Source organism: Otolemur garnettii, unplaced genomic scaffold (assembly GCF_000181295.1).
Source record: "Otolemur garnettii isolate 467f Iridium unplaced genomic scaffold, OtoGar3 scaffold00009, whole genome shotgun sequence".
Lineage (NCBI taxonomy): Eukaryota > Metazoa > Chordata > Mammalia > Primates > Galagidae > Otolemur > Otolemur garnettii.
In genome coordinates, this window is record NW_003852404.1 from 23,304,677 (window position 1) to 23,323,798 (window position 19,122).

General features: G+C 39.5%; 1 protein-coding gene across 3 annotated transcripts in view; it reads right to left on the reverse strand.

The window, feature by feature from the left end:
* The window catches only part of ROBO1 (roundabout guidance receptor 1), a 952,396-nt gene that overhangs the window by 24,309 nt on the left and 908,965 nt on the right, over positions 1-19,122 (reverse strand). For 2 of the 3 annotated variants that reach the window (XM_003783918.2, XM_003783919.2), the window contains 4 exons: positions 18,759-19,094; positions 16,211-16,318; positions 13,433-13,577; positions 9,676-9,924 (listed from right to left, as the gene is read on the reverse strand). In XM_003783918.2, coding sequence (XP_003783966.1) covers positions 9,676-9,924; positions 13,433-13,577; positions 16,211-16,318; positions 18,759-19,094 — 838 coding nt within the window. The remainder of the gene's footprint in view (positions 1-9,675; positions 9,925-13,432; positions 13,578-16,210; positions 16,319-18,758; positions 19,095-19,122) is intronic. The other variant, XM_003783920.2, reaches the window with a different exon arrangement.

The following is a 19,122-nucleotide window of genomic DNA, read 5'->3' on the forward strand; positions in this document are numbered from 1 at the left end:
TTATATCATGTTCAGAGTTATTGTCGGAAAAAAAAGATAAGAAAGATTCCTACTATTGGGTCACCTAGTTTACCCCATTTAGACAAAAATGGAATACCCCAAAAGTCATTAGAATGCCAAAGTTGCACTATTGATAATAATCCAGGTCGTCAGTGTTTATTTAGTTAATATTGCAGTGTTATAATGGCTTTAGTTCGGTACTTTTTTATTAATGTGTATTCTACTTTTTATATATGTCACTAATAAATTTAAAAGTCATAAATAAATTTATTCTTTAGACTTTTACTGTGTGCCTGTTATGGTAAAGACCACAGAGATCACACACGGTAAGAGCTCAGGTAACGTATAACATGATTTATACTCTAAGATTCCACTTTAAGGCATGCATATCTAATAGGAGATAACTATGGCTAAGGCCGTGGCACCTTGCATTTTGTGAAATGTCTGTAATGATATCTCTCGTTCCAAATGCTCTTTTGAAATGAGAAATTTTCCACTCTTCCAGGACAGGAAGTTCTTCAGTCTTGACTCTGGAAAGACCTTGTGCTTTGAGCAATAGAATGTAGTACAAGTAAGGTCGTGTCCCAGTTCTGAGTGTCATTTATAACTGGCCCAGCACTTCCTTGTCCTGCCTTCTTGGGTGCCAGTTGCCACATAAGAAGTCCCACTACCCTGAGATCTCCTCTTATGAGAAGCCGGGGCTAGCTGATGAGACCCTGGAAGACAGGACTCTAAGGATCATGAGACACAGAAGAAACATTTTGCATATGAGGACATGATGCACATGAGGGACATCTGATCCATGAAGACGTCAGGTGCATGCATGAGGGACATGAGATGGATGAGGAGTGTCTGAGCAGTGAGGGAAATCAGATGTGTTGGGGATGAGAGATGTGTGAATGACATGGGACCCGTAGGGGACATCGGACATATGAGTGAAGAAACGTGCTTGGAAGTAGATTTTCCAGCTCCAGCAGTGCAACTAGAGCCATTCAGCTGGGCTGAGTTTCCCAGCAGAATTCCTTCAGAATTCCTGGCCCATGGGACTTTCAATAAAATGAAATGTTTATGTCAGGCCTCTAAAGTTTTAGAATAGTTTGCTAAACAGCAAGAGAAATAGAAATTCACGCATTGTGATAGGAATTCAGCTGAATAAAATAAATATGGCCCTTGTCTGAAGGAACTTCTGGTCCGGTGAAGGAGATAAATAGCATTAATCACAATTAATTAAATATGCAATGATAATGCAAATTTATGCAAGCATCATGGCAGAGGATGCACAGGGTATATGGGAACATGCTCTTATCCCAAGTTGGGACACTAGGGAAAGATTCTGTGAGGAGGATCAGCTGTTTAATCTTGAGTCTAAAGGAATTATAGGTGTTAACTCCAAAAAGAAAGGGGAATGATGGCATTCCAGGAAGGTGGCACTGCATGTGTAAATATCCTGAGGTGAGCAGGAGCTGTGCTCACTGCACGACCAGAAGGAACTTAAAGACAACACAGACAGTGACTGCAGTGGGTAAGGATGGAAGGGCAGCACACAGGGGTAAGATGACAAAGGGCCTTGATGGCTACATTAAGGAACCTTGCCTCCATTTTAAAGAAAAGGGGAAGCCACTGAGAGATTTTTAAGCAGGGGAGAGACTTGATCAGTGTTTCATTTTAGGAGGGGATTAGATTGAAGAAGGGGGAAAGCTAAAGGCAGTCAGACCACTCAGTGGAACATTACTGCAGTGCAGGTCAGAGACAACGGCTGCGGGAACCAGCAAAGTGCATTCATGGCTGGAGATAAGTGGATATCACTCAGAGTGATACTTAGGTAGTAAAAATCTTCAGGAGAAAGTACTTGGATATGTGGGTCTGAGGCTCTAGAATTAGGTGTGTAGAGAAATAGCTACTATATGTATGAGTGTCCCATTAGGGAAGTGGTAAGATGGTAAGGATGAGAAGGCATCTGTGGAAGGGGCAGGCATTAGAAGAGGTCAAAGGATTCCGAGGAGGCTTCATGAAAAGGCAATTGAAGATGGGAATCACAGCACTGCAGATAACATCAAAAAGACAGACACAATTTAGTGCCTAATATTAGGAGATTGGTTATAAATAAAATACAAGACACAAGTGCCTAAATAAAAAAAAAGTTATTCACATAGAAAAATATACTTCTCACTGAAAAAAGTATCTTATATCATTATACCATAAATTCAAAGCACTGTGAGTACATGTAGGGATGAAAGATTGAAAGGATTTTTTTTTTTTTTTTTTGAGACAGGGTCTCACTTTGTTACCCTTGGTAGAGTGATATGGTGTCATAGCTCACAGCAACCTCAAACTCTTGAGCTCAAGCAATGCTTTTGCCTCAGCCTCCCAAGTAGGGAACACAGGTGCTTGCCACAATGCCCGGCTTTCTTTTCTTTTCTTTTTGTTCGTTTGTTTGTTTTAGAGATGGAATCTTGCTCTTCCTCAGGATGTTCTCCTGAGCTCAGGCAGTCCACCTGCCTTGGCCTCCCAAACTGCTAGGATTATAGGAGTGAACCACCATGCCTGGCCAGATTGAAAGGATCTTTACTGAGATCTTCTCAGTGTCTGTTTTTGACTATGTAGGTCATTGGCACCTTTATATTCTCATTTTGTACATCTGTATTTTTAAGAAAGTTTTTAAATTTTTAAAATTTTTAAAATTTTTGAGATAGAGTCTTACTCAGTTGCCCCAGCCCAGAGTACTGTGGCATCAGCCTAGCTCATAGCAACTTCAAACTCCTGGGCCCAAGTAATCCTCTTGTCCCAGTCCTCCAAGTAGCTGGGATTACAGGCACCTGCACAACACCCAGCTAATTTTTCTATTTTTAATAGAGACAGGCTCTCACTCTTGCTCAGGCTGGTCTTGAATTCCTGAGTTGAAGCAATCCTCCAACCTTGGCCTCCCAGAGTGTTGGGATTACAGGCCACCATGCCTGGCCTTATTTTAAAAAATTTTGGTAGTAAAAATACAGAATATACATTCATGATAAAAAAAGCAGTGAGTTTTTTTTTTAAATGGGCTTTTATGTACTTTTTATTAGTGCTTAATGTTATTTCCATAAATGAACTAATATTCATTATATCTTTATAGACTGAAAATCATACCTTTTAAAAGGCTGAATATAGAAAATGGCTGACCAGAAACATTGCTTGTCGGACCATCCCCACGGGAAGCCAGGATATTGGACAGAGGAGAGAAGAATTGCAGCCCAGTGTGGACCACAGAGAGAGAGGTCAGAGATGGCTGGGGACTCCACAGAGAAAACAGGGAAGCCGAGAAGTGAGAAGATAAAGAAGAGAAGGTATCAGCAGGGATCGAACCCAGAAAGGCTTGAAGGGGTAAGGGAATCCTCCTTCCCCTCGTAAATGCCCTTGGTGAACAGTGGGACACTAAATATATTGACGGCTTTGCCACCCTCCACAAGCCCAGGCCCAGGCCAATGCAGAACAGTGGGGAGTCTGGGCAGCTTGAGCAGGGCGCCCCCTGGGAGAGTAGCATGACACAGCAGAGTGCTGGCTTTCTCGTATCCAGGCACTTCTGCCATGCCCCCAGCACCTCCCTTATCCACTCTAATGGAGAAAACAGTATGAGCATAGCTAGCAGCGGCGGTCCCTCCCCTCCAGCACAACTGTGAGCATGGCCTGAGCTGAGAAGCTCACTAACGGCTGCTCCTCACCAGCCGGCATGCATCCCAGGCCGAAGTCTCACAGAAAGGAAGACCCACTCTTCTTTGTCTTGAGGACTTTCACTGGGACCGGGGTGAACAATTTGAGAACTTCCTGCTCACTTGGATTTTGTGCCAGCAGCTTAAATAAACAAGCAGGTCTTGGTACACCCCAGACAATAGAGTGGTGCAGGGGAGGCAGGAGAGGAGTCGTGGAGCTAGACTTGGGTGGCAAGGAAACCCGCATGGTCATATCTGACAGAAATGTACGGTGGGGTCCTGTGGGACGGGGACCTGGGGGTGCACCCATCTCCTGCCATTTGAGAACTGCCCTATTGCATGTGGGTGTGGCATTCAAAGAGGAATAGCTTTTCCCCTGGTTCCATGGCAACCAAATGCTTCACATTCAGGTGTGTGGCCTAACCAGGTGCTCAGCCCCTACCCCTACTCATTACAACGGGAAGAACAGTTTGTACTGAAAAGTTTGCGAGAGGCTGTTTCTCTCTGGTAGGTGCATGCCCTAGGAAGAACTCTGCCAAGAGAGAGGGGCACATACTTCTTACTCCAAGGACTGGTAATGGAAAAGAGATGCACAGCTGTGGAACTCCCTGATAGCCAGTGTTTCACGAAGATGCGCCCTAGTGGGTCAGAAACACAGACCCAGGGAAGATTCAGAAGCTGGATAGGGTAGTGAGGGGGCATACTGGACTGAACAGCAGTGTGCTAGGAGAGGCCAAGGAATGGCAATTTGGGGAAGCATGTAGCCCTCCCCACAGATAAACTGTGCTGCTGGATCAAGGCAGAATTACCCCAGCTCCTGGCCTCAGCACTCAGTGTATAAGCCCATCCCTGTGAACAGCACTCATGGTTTGGGACCTCATTCTGACTTTCATGCCAGAAACCCCCTCAAAAACATTTTCTGAGCCATGTTTCAGTTTTACAAAGCTTTTCAGGCACCCATGACCTACCCACAAACTGCCTTGATCCTGCTCAGTGGTTGTGGAGAATAAGCTTCAGGGCCTCTCCTAAAGCTTAGGGTATCCGAGTGCCCCACTGGAGAGACCAGAGTCTACCACAGGCATAAAAGTACATTTTAGCAGCTGGCTCTTTCATACAAACATCAACCAGTGACAAGGAAAACAATTCCACAGGGTATCATAGCATCACCCAACTCAATAGAAAAGGCATGGCTGATTCAGACTCACAAGTACCACCCCCTTATTGGAGATTAAGTTCAGGGACACAACACAATTCAAACTGCAGGGAAAAGGTGAACATAGCAGGACGAGGCAAACTGAGAGGATCATCCAACCTGCTGGAACACTCCACAGACAATTTGGGATCAGCATTCTTCTCCTCGGCATGGTCAGGGATTGGTCTTCCAGGACCCAGGGACAGGTCCAAAAGCTAGGCTGGTCCCCCCCAGACTGGACTGAGAGGCCAAATGAGAGGGCATCAGCAAAATAATTTGAGAGTTATGAAAAATCAGAATGGAATGTAACCTCCCTAAGGAAAGAACAACTCTTTACCAATGGATTCTATCGGTAAAATGGAATTACAGGGTGGATCTCTCAGGTGAAATTAAGATGCACAGCTTTAATTAGTTTACTATTTGCACATAGACTTTATGTCCACCCTGTATGTCAATGACAGGTAAAGAATTCCAAATTTGGATTATAAGGAAGCTCAACAAAACATGAGAGAAAATAGAAAACACACACACACACACACACACACACACACACACAGGAATCACATGAATAATACAGGAAATGAATAAAAAATTTACTAAGGAAATCAAATAATTTTTAAAAAATCAAAAAGAACTAGAAATAAAAAAATTCAAGGTAATAGAAAACACAATGAAAAAATCCTAAGAATAAATTAGATCAGCTAGAAAAAAAAACCTCAGAGCTTGAAGATAATACCTTCAAATGAAACAAGTCAATCAAAGATAAAGAACCTACAAATATGAGGAATGAACAAAGTCTACAAGAAATATGGGATCGTGTAAAGAGGTCAAACTTAAGAACCATGGGTATCCCTGAATGTAAAGAAGAAAACACACACAAAATCCATTTGAGGAAATAAATGAGGATAACTTCTTCCTTAATCTCGCTAGAAATCTAGAATTCCAAAGTATAAGCAGCTCAGTGAACCCTTGAGAGATTCATCACACAGAAGCAATCACTATAACATTTAAGTCATCAAACTGGCCAAAATTAATATGAAAGAAGAACTCCTACATGCTATAATGTTAAATCATCAAGTCATTTACAAAGGAAAGCCCATCAGGCCAACTGCAGACTTCCCAACTGAGAATTCACAAGTCAGAAGGAATTATAGCTCTATCCTCAAGTCTTCTTAAACAGAGTAATGGCCAACCTAGGATTTTGTATCCTCCAAAATTAAGTTTCTTATATGAGAGAGAATTAAAATCCTTTTCAGAAAAGCAAACACCAAGATAATTTGTTAAGGGCAGGCAAGAAATACTCAAATTTGCATTATACATCAAATGATGCTATAGATATCCACCAGTGTGCCACATGCCTGTAGTCTCAGCCACTTGGGAGGCTGAGGCAAGAGGACTGCTTAAACCCAAGAGTTTGAGGTTTCTGTGAGCTATGATGTCACAGCATTCTACCCAGGGTGATAGAGTGAGACCATCTCCAAAAATAAAAAATAAAAAAATAAAATACATTAATTCCTTTTCTATTCAGATAGAACTGGAAACCATTCTTGTTATTGAAGTTTCTCAAGAATGAAAAAACAAACACCAGACACACTCACTATTAAGTTGGAAATAATCAGACAGCACTCACCGGCACAGGTGGAAGTTAAACTCAACAGAAATTTGGCAGGTAGGAGCAGAGAGAAGAGGATGAGTGAAGTAATACGTAGAAGGTACAGTGTACACTGTGTGGGTGATGGGCACACTTATAACTTAATTCCAAGCAGTACAAAAGTAATCCATGTAACTAAACACTGTTATTATATTGTGATAGTCGGAAATTTTAAAATAGGCTGATTTTGGTTTTGATTATACACTTTATTTTTGATTCTAAGTGTAGATACTTAATGTATTTCCCAATTATATACACCAACCTCAGGTTCGTATAAGTATTCATCAGTCTAAAACAGTAGAAAGTAAGCCAACTCCAAATTCTTCTACAGTATCAAGTTCCATTTATCAAATACTTATTGAAGAGAGTTCTGTGGAATTCTGCAATGAGTCAGAGATGAGCTCTGGCCTCAAAGAGCTGTTAATGTATAGAGGAAAACAGAAAAACAAACAGCAAATTCTCATGTAAAATGACAATTGGTTAGCACGGCAAGAGAGATGTGAGCAGAGCCCTGGGAAGAGTAAAGAGGAGGGTAGTTGATTTTTTTCTAGGCAACCAGAGGAAAGCTTCACAGAGGGAGTGTCATCCGAGCATTGTGTGAAAAGATGAGATGTGCTTGCAGGTGATAAAAAAAAAAAACAGCATGTGCAGGAAGAGCCAGATGTCGGTGAGCTCAAGACAGCTTCAGGCGGGAACATAACTAGATTCATGTGTGGAAAGGAAGATAACGTGAGAGTGGAGAGAACAAGAGAGAGATGAATGAGGCTGGTTCAATGGGATGGCCGTATTTTAACGGGTAGGGATGGAAGGTAATTCCTAGCAGCTATGGGAATAAAAATATGGGAATGATATCCAGGTTATTTTTGAGTTAGAATTGAAGAAGCTTGAATCATTTCATTTGTGGAATGGTAGCAAGAAATTAAACAGAATAATTAAGCTGATTTCAAAATGACAAAGATACTGGCTTTTAGGCTTTGGCCTATTCCCTTGGCTACTTCATTTTTAATATATTGGTGAAATAAATAATAGTTGATAGCTTTCAACAAGACAGCCATCAATGTAGGAGAAGGAACAAGTTTGAAAAGTCAAGCCCAAAGATGAAGCATGTGGAATTGGACATGGGGAGACATCCAAGTGGAAAGATCATGTGATGCTCAGGAAAAAAGTCTGGGCTGGCTAAATGTAGCTGACAGTCATCAGAATGATGGTTGAGTCAAGTGATGGGATGATCGCAGAGGATGCAGATCAACTCAGGGAACTGCATTTGTTGGATACTTACTTTGCTTTGGACACTTTGCGTATATTATTAATTCTGACAATAATTTATAAAATTGACATTACCGCAGACAGCTGAACTACAGAAAGACTGAGAAGCCTTTGGATTTGACCATCAGGAGGTCACCCTCAGTAGACTGATCGAAGCCAAACATTATATTTAAGCCAGAATTCAATGTACACAGGAATGAGGAAGGTAGAGGAGTTAAGCAGTATTAACTGGTAGGACATTGTGGGAATCGAAGGGAGATCAAAAAAACAAAAAGGAAAAAAACAATTTAAAAGGAGTAGACTCAAGAGTTAACAGTGAAAAGAAGAACTAAATGAAGGGGAAAAGGCTGTGAATCAAGATTGATAAAGGTAAAATTACTCACTGCTGTTTACAAGGAAGGCACAAAGGAAAACACAAGGAAGACAAATAATAATAGAGAGAAGGTGGGGAAAAGATACTGCATGCCATTGGGAATACAGACAGGAAATGGGGAATATACAAAACTCAGGTATTTCAGAGCTAAATAAGCTCCTTTTAAATGTTCTCTAACACTATGACAGGCATCGCCATCAACAAACCACAAAAATGTTGTGTGTAGAACCTATTTTATTTATTCTATTTTGAGATAGTGTCTCACTCTGTCACCCTGGGTAGAGTGCTGTGGTGTCATTTTAGCTCTCAACAACCTCAAATTCTTGGGCTCAAGCAATCCTCTTGCCTCAGCCTCCCGAGTAGCTGCGACTACAGGCATGCTTCCAAGGAGAGTAGCAGAGATGATCTGTGACCTTCATAGGACAAAGAGATGCCGGATTTGCTCTTGATCTTGATGAAGTTGGACGAGTTAATAATATTTCTTTTAAGCGTATAGAAGCCAGATTCCCTCTTGTCACATAAAAGAAGATTTAATTACTTCCTTCTTTTTAGCGAGTTTATGATTTGAATTTAATAATAACCTCTTAACGACAGAAGAAATTCATAAACAAAGTGAAATTCTGTTTTAATCTACAGAGTAAAATTCAAGCAGCAGAGACAAGAGGTTGTTATTCATTCCAGAACATTGAAGGAAAATCTTCTGAGGCAAATCATATGCTCAGTTTCAAATGATATTAGGAATTTTGAAATAATAGATACAATATAACGTGTGGAGGGCAATAAGATAGTGCAAACAAAGTCGTCAGCAGTGAAAGGAGAGGGGACGCGATGCAGTAATAGCTTTGATGTGGTAGAAATGACAATCACTGTGTACCACAAAAATGCATTGGGTGGGGATGCTCAATACTGAGGTTTCAAAAACTCTACGCACGTGTGCACGCGCACACACACGCACACACACACACACAAATTATTTAGTAAGCTGACATAAGAGCACTAAGCTAATATTAAAACTGAAAGTATCTGAAGTCAGCCAAAAGTGACTGTAACAAACTCATTCTTCTGGGGGCATCATAGCCCCGAGGGAACACATCATTACGTGCACTGAAATTTAAAAGGACAGGAGAAAATCTATTTCTACTGACCAAAGAAGAGACTTACTCATGCACAAGGAAAATTAAAGTGCAAAAATACCCACTATCAATAACATGTTCCGGGACTAGCAAACTACACACATGGTCTCCATGTGCTGTGAATGCGACTACTGTATGTGCGTGGGCCGGGGTTAATGTGTATTATTTTATGATTGCCAGGTCACCAGGATCAACTATTAATGTAACAGGCAAGCATATAACACAGTATGTTAATTACCTAGGCTTACTGTGGGATGACAATGTAAGAAAGGGCTGATGTGACATGAAAATCACTTCATGGGACAGTATTCAGTAACTTCCACTGAAGAGTGAACTTATCTGATGGTTAGAAAAGAAGGCCAGTGACAAGGTACCTCCTGTCAGGTTGGTGCTGCAAGTGGCCCATCTCCTCGGGGCAGTCCTGCAACATGGGCTGGAGCTCTTCCTGTGGGGAGGGAGTCAGAGTGGCCGTCGACTGATGGCTGTAGGACACAGCAGCTGGAGAAGAAGCTGCCCCCCGCACGGGGGGAGTAGGGCCTCGTTCATCTTCCTCCTCTTCTAATTCATCTTGTTGCAAATACATCCTTGCTGGGGGTACTGGACATGGCATTTCTTGGTCATAGCTAAAAGAAATAATAAGGACATGTAGACTTACTACAGATTATTCAAGTTTTGTATAGGAAGTGAAATGCTGGCTTTGGGTTGTTTTTCTTTCTTTTTTTTTTTTTTTTTTTTTTTTTAAGAGACAGAGTGTCTCTCTATTGCCCTCAGTAGAATCCTGTGGCATCACAGCTCACAGCAACCTCTAACTCCTGGGCTTAGGTGATTCTCTTGCCTGAGCCTCCTGAGTAACTGGGACTACAGGCGCCCACCACAATGCCTGGCTATTTTTCTATTACAGTTTGGCCGGGGGCCGGGTTTGAACCTGCCACCCTTGGTATATGGGGCCAGCCCCTACCCACTGAGCCACAGGCGCCACTCATGAATTGTTTTTCAAATCTGAATGTTCTGGGTTATAGTAAGGAGATTTTATTTAAAAAAATACAGCTCACTGTCACAATGGTTGGTGAATTACTATAGTATCTTTTTTTTTTTCCTGAGAGAATTCAATGTACATGAAGCTATTACAGGATTGAAGAAGTTGTGCAATAAAGAAATCCAGTTTAACTTCGCATAGTCCACATGTATTTGGTTCATTCTGTCCCTCCAATTCTGCATGTCCTCTAAAATAAGACTCAGAGATGGTATGACAAATAATCCTAAGATAAAGTTCTACCTCCAAGAAAAATCACTCTTATAATCCTTTAATAGGAGAGATATTATTGGAGATAACTCATTGAGTCCAATACCACTGACTTCTTCTCTCATGCTATAAGAAATCACTATTTCTTTAGTTGAGCATTAAAAGAAGAAGTTGGACTGCATTAAGGATTATGTGTGAAAAATACACCACCTTTAAACAGTGAAGTGCCCCTCTACTCCTCTGCTAAGGCTGTGGGGAAACCAAGGCCACGGTGGGAAACATGCATATTTTCCCTTTGTCTCTTACCCCAGAGTATGTTTCTTGGTTAGCAGGGCAGTTTATACCACTTTATATAAATGGCATTTTCATTACTCATCTCTCCAGTTCATGCCTTCTTTCCATGTGCTCAGTGAAATTCATGTGCAAATAACCTGATCTCTTTTGTTTTCCTTCACTCTCCTAACCCCACCGTCTCCCTCTTGTCACTCTTTCCCATGCTTCTTTTATTAACCAACAGCACAGCAGTCTGCTCACTCACGCAAACTAGAGAAGCCTTGGTCACCTTGGACTTCAAACCCTTCCCCAAGCCACTTCTATTCTGTCTATACAAATTCTCTAGAATGTATCCCCTTATTCTTTTCTGTGGCGTGTGCTACCGTGGGTGGAACAATCTTTTAATTGATCTGTTAGCCTCCAGTCACTCCAGTGTTTCCAGAATTTCTTTACTGTTAGACACATCACTCGCAGGCCATTCATTCGCTCTTCAAAGTCAGAAACGGCTCTCTAATTGCACAGAGCATAACGTGTGTAAATAAGACATTCAAGAATCTGCCTGGTCTGGCTTCCATTTGCCTTCCCTGCGCCCTCTCACTCCCCACCATGTGTTTTATGTTATTTCTCCAGGGGGTCCACATCTCTGTGTGGTCCCATGTCCACAAAACCCCTCCTTTTAATTGAGAACCGTCTCATTTGTCCAGATCAAGAATAAAGACCAGCAGATCAGGAAACCTTCATTCTTCTCAATTAGAGTCAGTTTTTCTTTTGGAGGCACAGTTGCATCTCCTGTATTCTTTATTTTTATGCTTTAACTATATCTACTTATTTCATTTTAGTCTTTTTTGTGTATTAAGATAGCAATACATGTTAAAATACCACAGAAAATGAATTTTTGTAAATATACTCAAGTTTTCTTATTTGCAGATTCTGTATTTCAAATTCACTGGCTTGGTAAAATTTATCTGTAAATTCAAAATCAATATTTGTGGCACTTACACAGTCATTCCATACATGCACAAGGAGGCCCCAAATTTGAGCTACCTGCAGCTGAGGCAAAACAAGGCGACATTTTGCTTTCTGGTGTCAGCGCTCACATTGTAAACAAATATCCTTTTTGGGGTTTAGATAGTGCCTTTTAATTTTTTTTATCTTTTACTTTATATTGCTTAAAATGGATCCAAAGAAGTGCTGAAATGATATTTAGTGTTCCTAGGTGCTGGAAGGCTGTGATGTACTTTACAAAGAAAATACATCTATTAGGAAAGCTTTGCTCAGAAATGGCTTAGGGAGCTGTTGGCTGTGAGTTTCATGTTAATGAACCAACAATACAATCTAAACCCACATGAAACGAGGTTATGCAATAGTCAGTTGACAAAAATGTTGTGGTTCAAAGGAACCTCGCTCTGTATCTCCCCTGGGAGCAAAGGCTCAATATTTGCTAATTCCATGTCCACAGTAGTTTTATAGAACGTAACAACTCTGGATAATGAAAATCCACTGTAAATATTTTTTATGTAAGGATTTGACTTGAGATGTTCTTTATAAGATGATTGGAAAATAGGAGCACAGAGCCTTTGTTTCTGAGTATGTTGGAACTGTAAAACCGTGGAGAATGAAAGAATGGTGATTTAATTTTTATAATAGTCACAGAAAAGATCATATTTTCAGGTAGATTTTTGTGGTTGTTGCCTCTCTAGGTCAAGAGAGTTCTCTCCCTTTGATCCCAGTAGCGAAGTGGCTGTTTTGTTTTGTTTGGCAGTACAACCTCCAGTTCGACAGATTCTGGAGTAGTAACAAAAACCACACTGACCTGCTAACTGCTGTCACATAGATTATTGACACTAGTTAAATCCTTGTAAGAAAAAATTCAGTAAGTCTAACTCTTCTAGGGGGATTAAAAAACTCAATAAAGTTTTAATTTTTGTATATCTATAAGTAAAATTTCACAGCATAATGTGGTAATATCTAAAAACACGTTTAGGATACCCCAACTGTGGTATACAGCCATACAATCTTTTTCAAAAACTTAGAGCTGTGCCACAGAAGTGCTAATACTGTATTTAAAAATCACAAAAACATAAGCTGTATATATTATTTTATACATATAGACATGGTATATATGAGATTATTACATTTTCATTACATATAATGAAAAATATATACAGAGGTTCCCAAAGATACATATATATGTGTACATATATATATTTTAGAAAGAAACAACATGATTACCTTTGTAATACTCAATCTATATTTGACTTCTTTATAAGAGGTATTCAGCATGACTTGTATTCTTCTTTTATTATTAATATGTAGTAAGTATTACAATTTTGATACAGTTTTTTCCCTTTCTTAAAACGTATATATATATTTTGGCATCCTCTGTGTAGGTATGTGTACGTGTGTGTATTTCATAGTTGCAAAGGAACATTAAAAACACAGATTCTTTCGTTTGGTATAAATAAGGTGGGTTTTTAATTTCTGCTAACCAACACTATTTTATTTGGAGGCCGTTTGTGGACCTTAGCAATCAGTCTCTTAATAATGATTACACTTAAGATGGGCTTAAACAATCCTAACACGCCCCTTCCATCTGCTCTGCAGTCCCCGCTTACCTTTCATCTACAGAAAGGCTGTACTCTTCACTATTGCTATGGGGAGGCGGATGTGCTGGGGGAGGAGGAAGCAGGTCGGCCCAGTTCATGCCGCCCTGTTTTGGTACCTTGGGTGTTCGTGCCCCTTTCTTGTGCCCTTGACTCCCTGGAAAGGAAATAAAATACAAGCCCTTTTATTCCGGCCTTTAATTTTTTCCCATTATTCCCAAGTTAATTATTTTCTGTAAGCATGATCTTATAATTAATACACGTATATAGAAATAAACACAGTTTTCTTCATTAATTTTAAACGGAACTCGGCACAATAGAAGCAAAGTGCTGCTGTGCTCAACTGCATGCGAAATAAGTAGCAAAAAAGGCAATAAAACCGTAAATGAATTTTAGAAGTCATATCATTAATAGTGATCTTCCTACAACAATTAGTTGCATTATGGATTATCATCTTAAACAAATGAGCTGTAGATGTGTTTTCTCAAGCGCCTTTCTATTACTTAATTGCTGGAACCTAAAATACAATATGATACAGATACGATCTATTAGAGTTCCACCGTTGCATTAAATCACTGAATATGTATAATTTGTCCTTGTCCACTGAAACGTTTTAGGCACAATGAAATTACTAGTTCTCTTCAGAAAGGCAGGTACAGATGAAAATAATTGCTGGAATAGCTAATATAACTAATGACAAAAGAAGCAGAAAAATGATTTCTTTAGAAGGGATAGAAGGTATTTTCAGTCACCATTTGTATAAAATTGTGGCAGATAGTAAAATGATGTTTCCTGAACATTCTTAGTAGTTTAAAATACTACAATTATTCAACTACTCCAGTGCTTTGATTTTCGATTTGGCCTATTCTTTAAACATAGGTAGCTGAATATTTTATAGTATTCATTTTAGAAAAACTTCAGGTCAAAAGATACTTGGGGATAAAAATAGTCCCCCTTCCAAATATGACACATTTTAGATTCATAAGTGAATCATAGACAATGAGTTTATAATTATTTTTACTCCTATGACCCCTTAATATCAGTGAATCATGTTGACCTTATTATTTAAAACTTGTCTGAAACAGCTCCAAGACACACGGTGCAGTGCGTGCTGACTCACACGATGCATGAAACAGGTCTTAACATATTTAATGAGCCTTTTCTTAAAGTCACGTGGAAATTTTAAGTGGCAGTATTGGCTAAGCCAGACGTTCCTGCGCTGGTCTGTTACTGGACCAAGTGCAGGGTGAGGAGCAGGCTATTCTCAATAAACTAGGATTGCCAGTTGATTGCTGATGTGTCCCCTATTTTCTTCCACCAATCAGTTGTCCTATATCAGGATGTTGGTGTGTGTGTTGTGGAGTTGACATTAACTAGCATCTTCCTCTCAATTTCTTGACTTACATCCACTATAATAACTCCACCAGTCCTGAAAGACCCAACAACCCAAACCTCTCCTGTCTTCTCACTTCCTTGTTCTCTTTCCTAATTGCCACCAGATTTCACACCTTCGTATCAATTTTTCCATGTATTCACAGAATACCAAACGAGAAACAGAAGCAGAATTACAAAATCTAGGTATGGAAGCTGAAGGGTGGAGAAATCTGGAATTATAGTTTTTTCCACTAGGCTGTAATCTTTCCCACAAGTGACTAGAGATTCAAAGATTAAATTATATGAGATGATAACATGTTAAAATATTTTGTATGGTTTTCGCAAACGTAGATCCTTGAAATTTTTCTTTTAACTCAGGATTGACTTACTTCAAAAAGGAAAAGAAGTTATTTCGTAAGGTTTTCATTGTTACAAAAACCACGAACATATGATAGAGCAGATATTAAAAGGTAAAGGCTTATTTTAAAACTCTTCTAATTCAAACAGAAACCATTTCAACAGTCTAGAAAATGCAGCATGTCTTAGTTAACCGTAAAATGTGAATTCCGCCTTCATTATAATGGAGAGGTGGAGACTCTTGATTAAAAGCCCCTAACAAGAACTTCAATCCACTTGCTAGGAGGTGCCATTTCTACCCTCTTCTGGAAAAGCCTGATAGAAACAAGATCAGTTGGTTTGGTTCCCATTGTGGTGTGACTTGCCACATGTTAGTTCTAATAATGAATCACCTTTAATTAGAAAAACAAGACTTAAGTACCAGCAAGCTCCCATCTGCAGCTCCCCTATAAAGAAAACAGCTGGCAAACAGCTGCAACAGCATGAAGACCACAGGGAAGAGGCCTCAATGTGGCTTCTGAGGCTCTTTAGTCTGAGGGTTGGGCAGTTGCTTTATGAGGCTTACAGCAAGACGTGGGGGATGGTAACAAGCCTGTACACGGAGACAGGTTTCTATCGTACCTGGACCTCACGTTACTGCTTCTCAGCCTTTTGATTCTGCTCAAACGCACTCAAATGTCATGTGCTTTCAAAACTTAGTTTCAAAGGGCAGTATGTTTAGCGAGTTAACTAGATATGTGACAATTTTAGTTAGATTTTAACCAAGGGGGAAACAAAGAAGTTTCAACTGCCTTTAAAGATTAGTTCATGCTTTAGGCCTTATTAAAGCTCATTAATAGGGAGAAAAATAGTAAATTTAGACTTTGGCTACTGAACAGAACATAAAATGGCTTAGTGAGGGCAGTCTCTCAAATTTCAGTGATAAGATTCATGCTTGGGATGCAGATTCTATGAAGTGATTAGACATGTTACCTGCATACAGTAGCCTATTAGCACTCAATTCATAATCTCGGAATGCACCGGCAGCGGTTGCCTTTTTCTTTGGTTCTCTTTACTTACCAGATGTGCTACTGCCCCGGTCTGAACTATTGTAGGATCCTCCTGTATTCTGGTCGTAAGACTGGTTGTATGGGATAGTTGGAGGAATTGTGTCATTTGCTCGATAATCTAGACATTTCAGATAAAAAAAATTATTTATTTTTGATTCATAAATTGTTTGTGTCTCTTTGCTTTGTCTCTATTTCTGAGTAATTAAAGAAACTGAAGGATTTATTTGTCTTGTTTTTACATTTATTTTCATATTTAGATTGTCAGAAGATAAAAAGGCTTATAAGCTGAGTGTGGGAGCCAGGCCTTCAATCCCAGCAATTGGGGAGGCCAAGGCAGGAGGACTGCTTGGAGCCAGGAGTTCAAGGCCAGCCTTGGGCAATATAACAAGAAACTATCTCTATAAGAATAAAATTAAAAGAAATTCATCAGGCACAGGGTCATGTGTCTATACTCCTAACAGTTTGAGAGGCTGAGGTAGGAGGAATACCTGAGCTCAGGAATTTGACATTCCAGTGAGCTATCTTTGACTGGGTCACTGAACTTCAGCCTGGTGACACAGTGAGGCCCAGTCTTTAAAAATAATTAAATAAAGTTTAACGATGTGATGATATCCTAGTTGAAGTGACAGTTTAGGACAAAAAGATCAGATGGTTTCTGGCCAATCAGTGAGCTTGTGATTCTCTTGAGCAAATCTGGAAACTTTGTTTTGTCTGGAAACCAAAAAGTGCTCGTCTTCTTGGAGATATTTTATTCTTACATACACTGTTTGAGAGTGAGCTGTCTCTACTGTTTTAGGTTTGAAAATCATTCTACAGTCACTTTGCATTAGAATTTGGTCATCTGTGTTTGTACGAGACGGAAGTGGGGATTTGGGGAGAAAGTGAGGGAAAAATTGTCATCCCTCTAAAATAATTATCATGAATTAAATAGGAACAGTGTGGAAGGGAATAGTCGTGGCAGCCTCTAGGGAAAATGCAGCAGAGATGAGTTGTGAACAAAAGCTCATTTACTTCAAATAAATGTGTTTTTAAAAGAAAAAAAGGTAAAGTTTATGTTCTAATTGTGCAGTAACAAAATAATTTTTAAAATAAGAAATAATGAAAACATGCCTGCAAATCATAAAAAATAAATCATAATAAAATAAAAAATAAAACTGAAACTTGTCAGCAAGACTTTTATCTAATAAAAAGATATCCATGATAACAAAACAAAATATCTTAATGTATCCCAGAAATGCTTCTTCTCACTTAGGCAAGAGACAAAATCCAAATGCAAAGCTTGCTATTGGAACGTAGTCAGTTATAATCTGTCATCTAGCTGTGTTCCAGGTTCTTCATTATGGTCTGACACACCAAATCTGCGTACAAGCAATATAAACAATAAATCCAAGTTCTGAAATATTTGTATGGAGGCTGTCAGACCTTTCTGAAGTCCACAGTAAAATCACACACCATGGAGGAGTAATGTGACAATGGGTTGAGTCGCTGCTGCAAACCCCATGATTGCAGAAACTGTCCTGCTTATCTTTGTCAGTTTTTGTCATGAAATAATGCAGGAGTCTTAATAAATATTTATTAAATCGGGATAGTATACCAATCGAGGGCTTTCTGAAACTTGAGAAAAGGCTAGACTGTATTATCCAATTAAAACATACAACATTATCTTAATTAAATGAAATGGTTAAGTTCTATTTTTGTAATCTCTAAGAACAAGTTTTATTTTTGGCGAAAATGTTCCCAACTCAAACGTAAAGAAAATATTCTTTACAGGGACCCTTGCACAGCATTACCCCATCTATTCATATTAAAGCAATCCCTTTTTTCCTAGAGGTATAACTTTGCAAACCATGTTATTAAGGCAATAGACTGAAGGACTACATAGAAATCAAATACCTATCTTTACCAACTCACACACATTACAATAGAGCAACATTCCCTTCAGGCCACTGAATATTCTTCTGCTGCTTCGGGATAATACTAAACTCAATTTAAGTTCTATACTGACAGACTTCAATCAGGTCAACCAAAGAAACTTAGGTTGGAAAATTATACATTGGAGCAGTCTTATTAACCTTAAGGTAGGAGAAATACAACCAATTGAACCACTTCTCCAGTTCAAATATAATTTAATTATTTTTCTTCAGGTTGATATAAAAATGCCATTCGTTTACATGGCCATGTAGAAGCAATTATCTTCCATCCTCAAGTGGAAAGAATGGAATAGTCTATTTATTGAAAAGGTGAGGTATTGTGACGGTTGTGCATCAGCCTTATGAATAAAAGATTGTCTGTCCGAAGCAATCCCTCACCTACTATTAAATTTAAATTAATCTCAAAGCCATTTGAAAATACTTATATATTATTATAAAATGAATTTTCCAAGGTTATTGTTGTGCTAATTAACTCTTTTGATGGTGAAAATTTTGAAACCAAAAGAAAATCTCAGCAACAAAACAAACGGATTTGCGTGCTAGTCACAGACCAGTTTCCACATCACCGGCTGAAGCCTGAACGGTATGGATATGGGACAAAGACAGGAACCCCAGCAAAGCTCTGACCTTTGTTCAGTTTGTTTTGCTCCATGATGTTGTACTGAATGGGTGGCGCTTCTTGTTTCTGCTGTCCTGGTGTTTTCCAGTGCTTCTCGCTGGAGTCCCCACTGCCATTGTTCATGTTGTTGCTGAGGTTCGACTGGATGAGCTGAGTGGTGGCGTAAGGAGTAGGCTGCCCTGATGGATTGACAAAACGCCCATCCTTCAGATTTGGGCTATTGAAGGTTTTCATCTCATTGATTTTGTTACTAAGGTCCACATCACCATAAACAGTTGACTCAGGGAGCATCAGATTTGTTTGTTTGTTATCCAGTTGGTTGTTATAATTTGCTATACAATCAGCTACGTGCAACGGAGAGGAAAAGGAGAA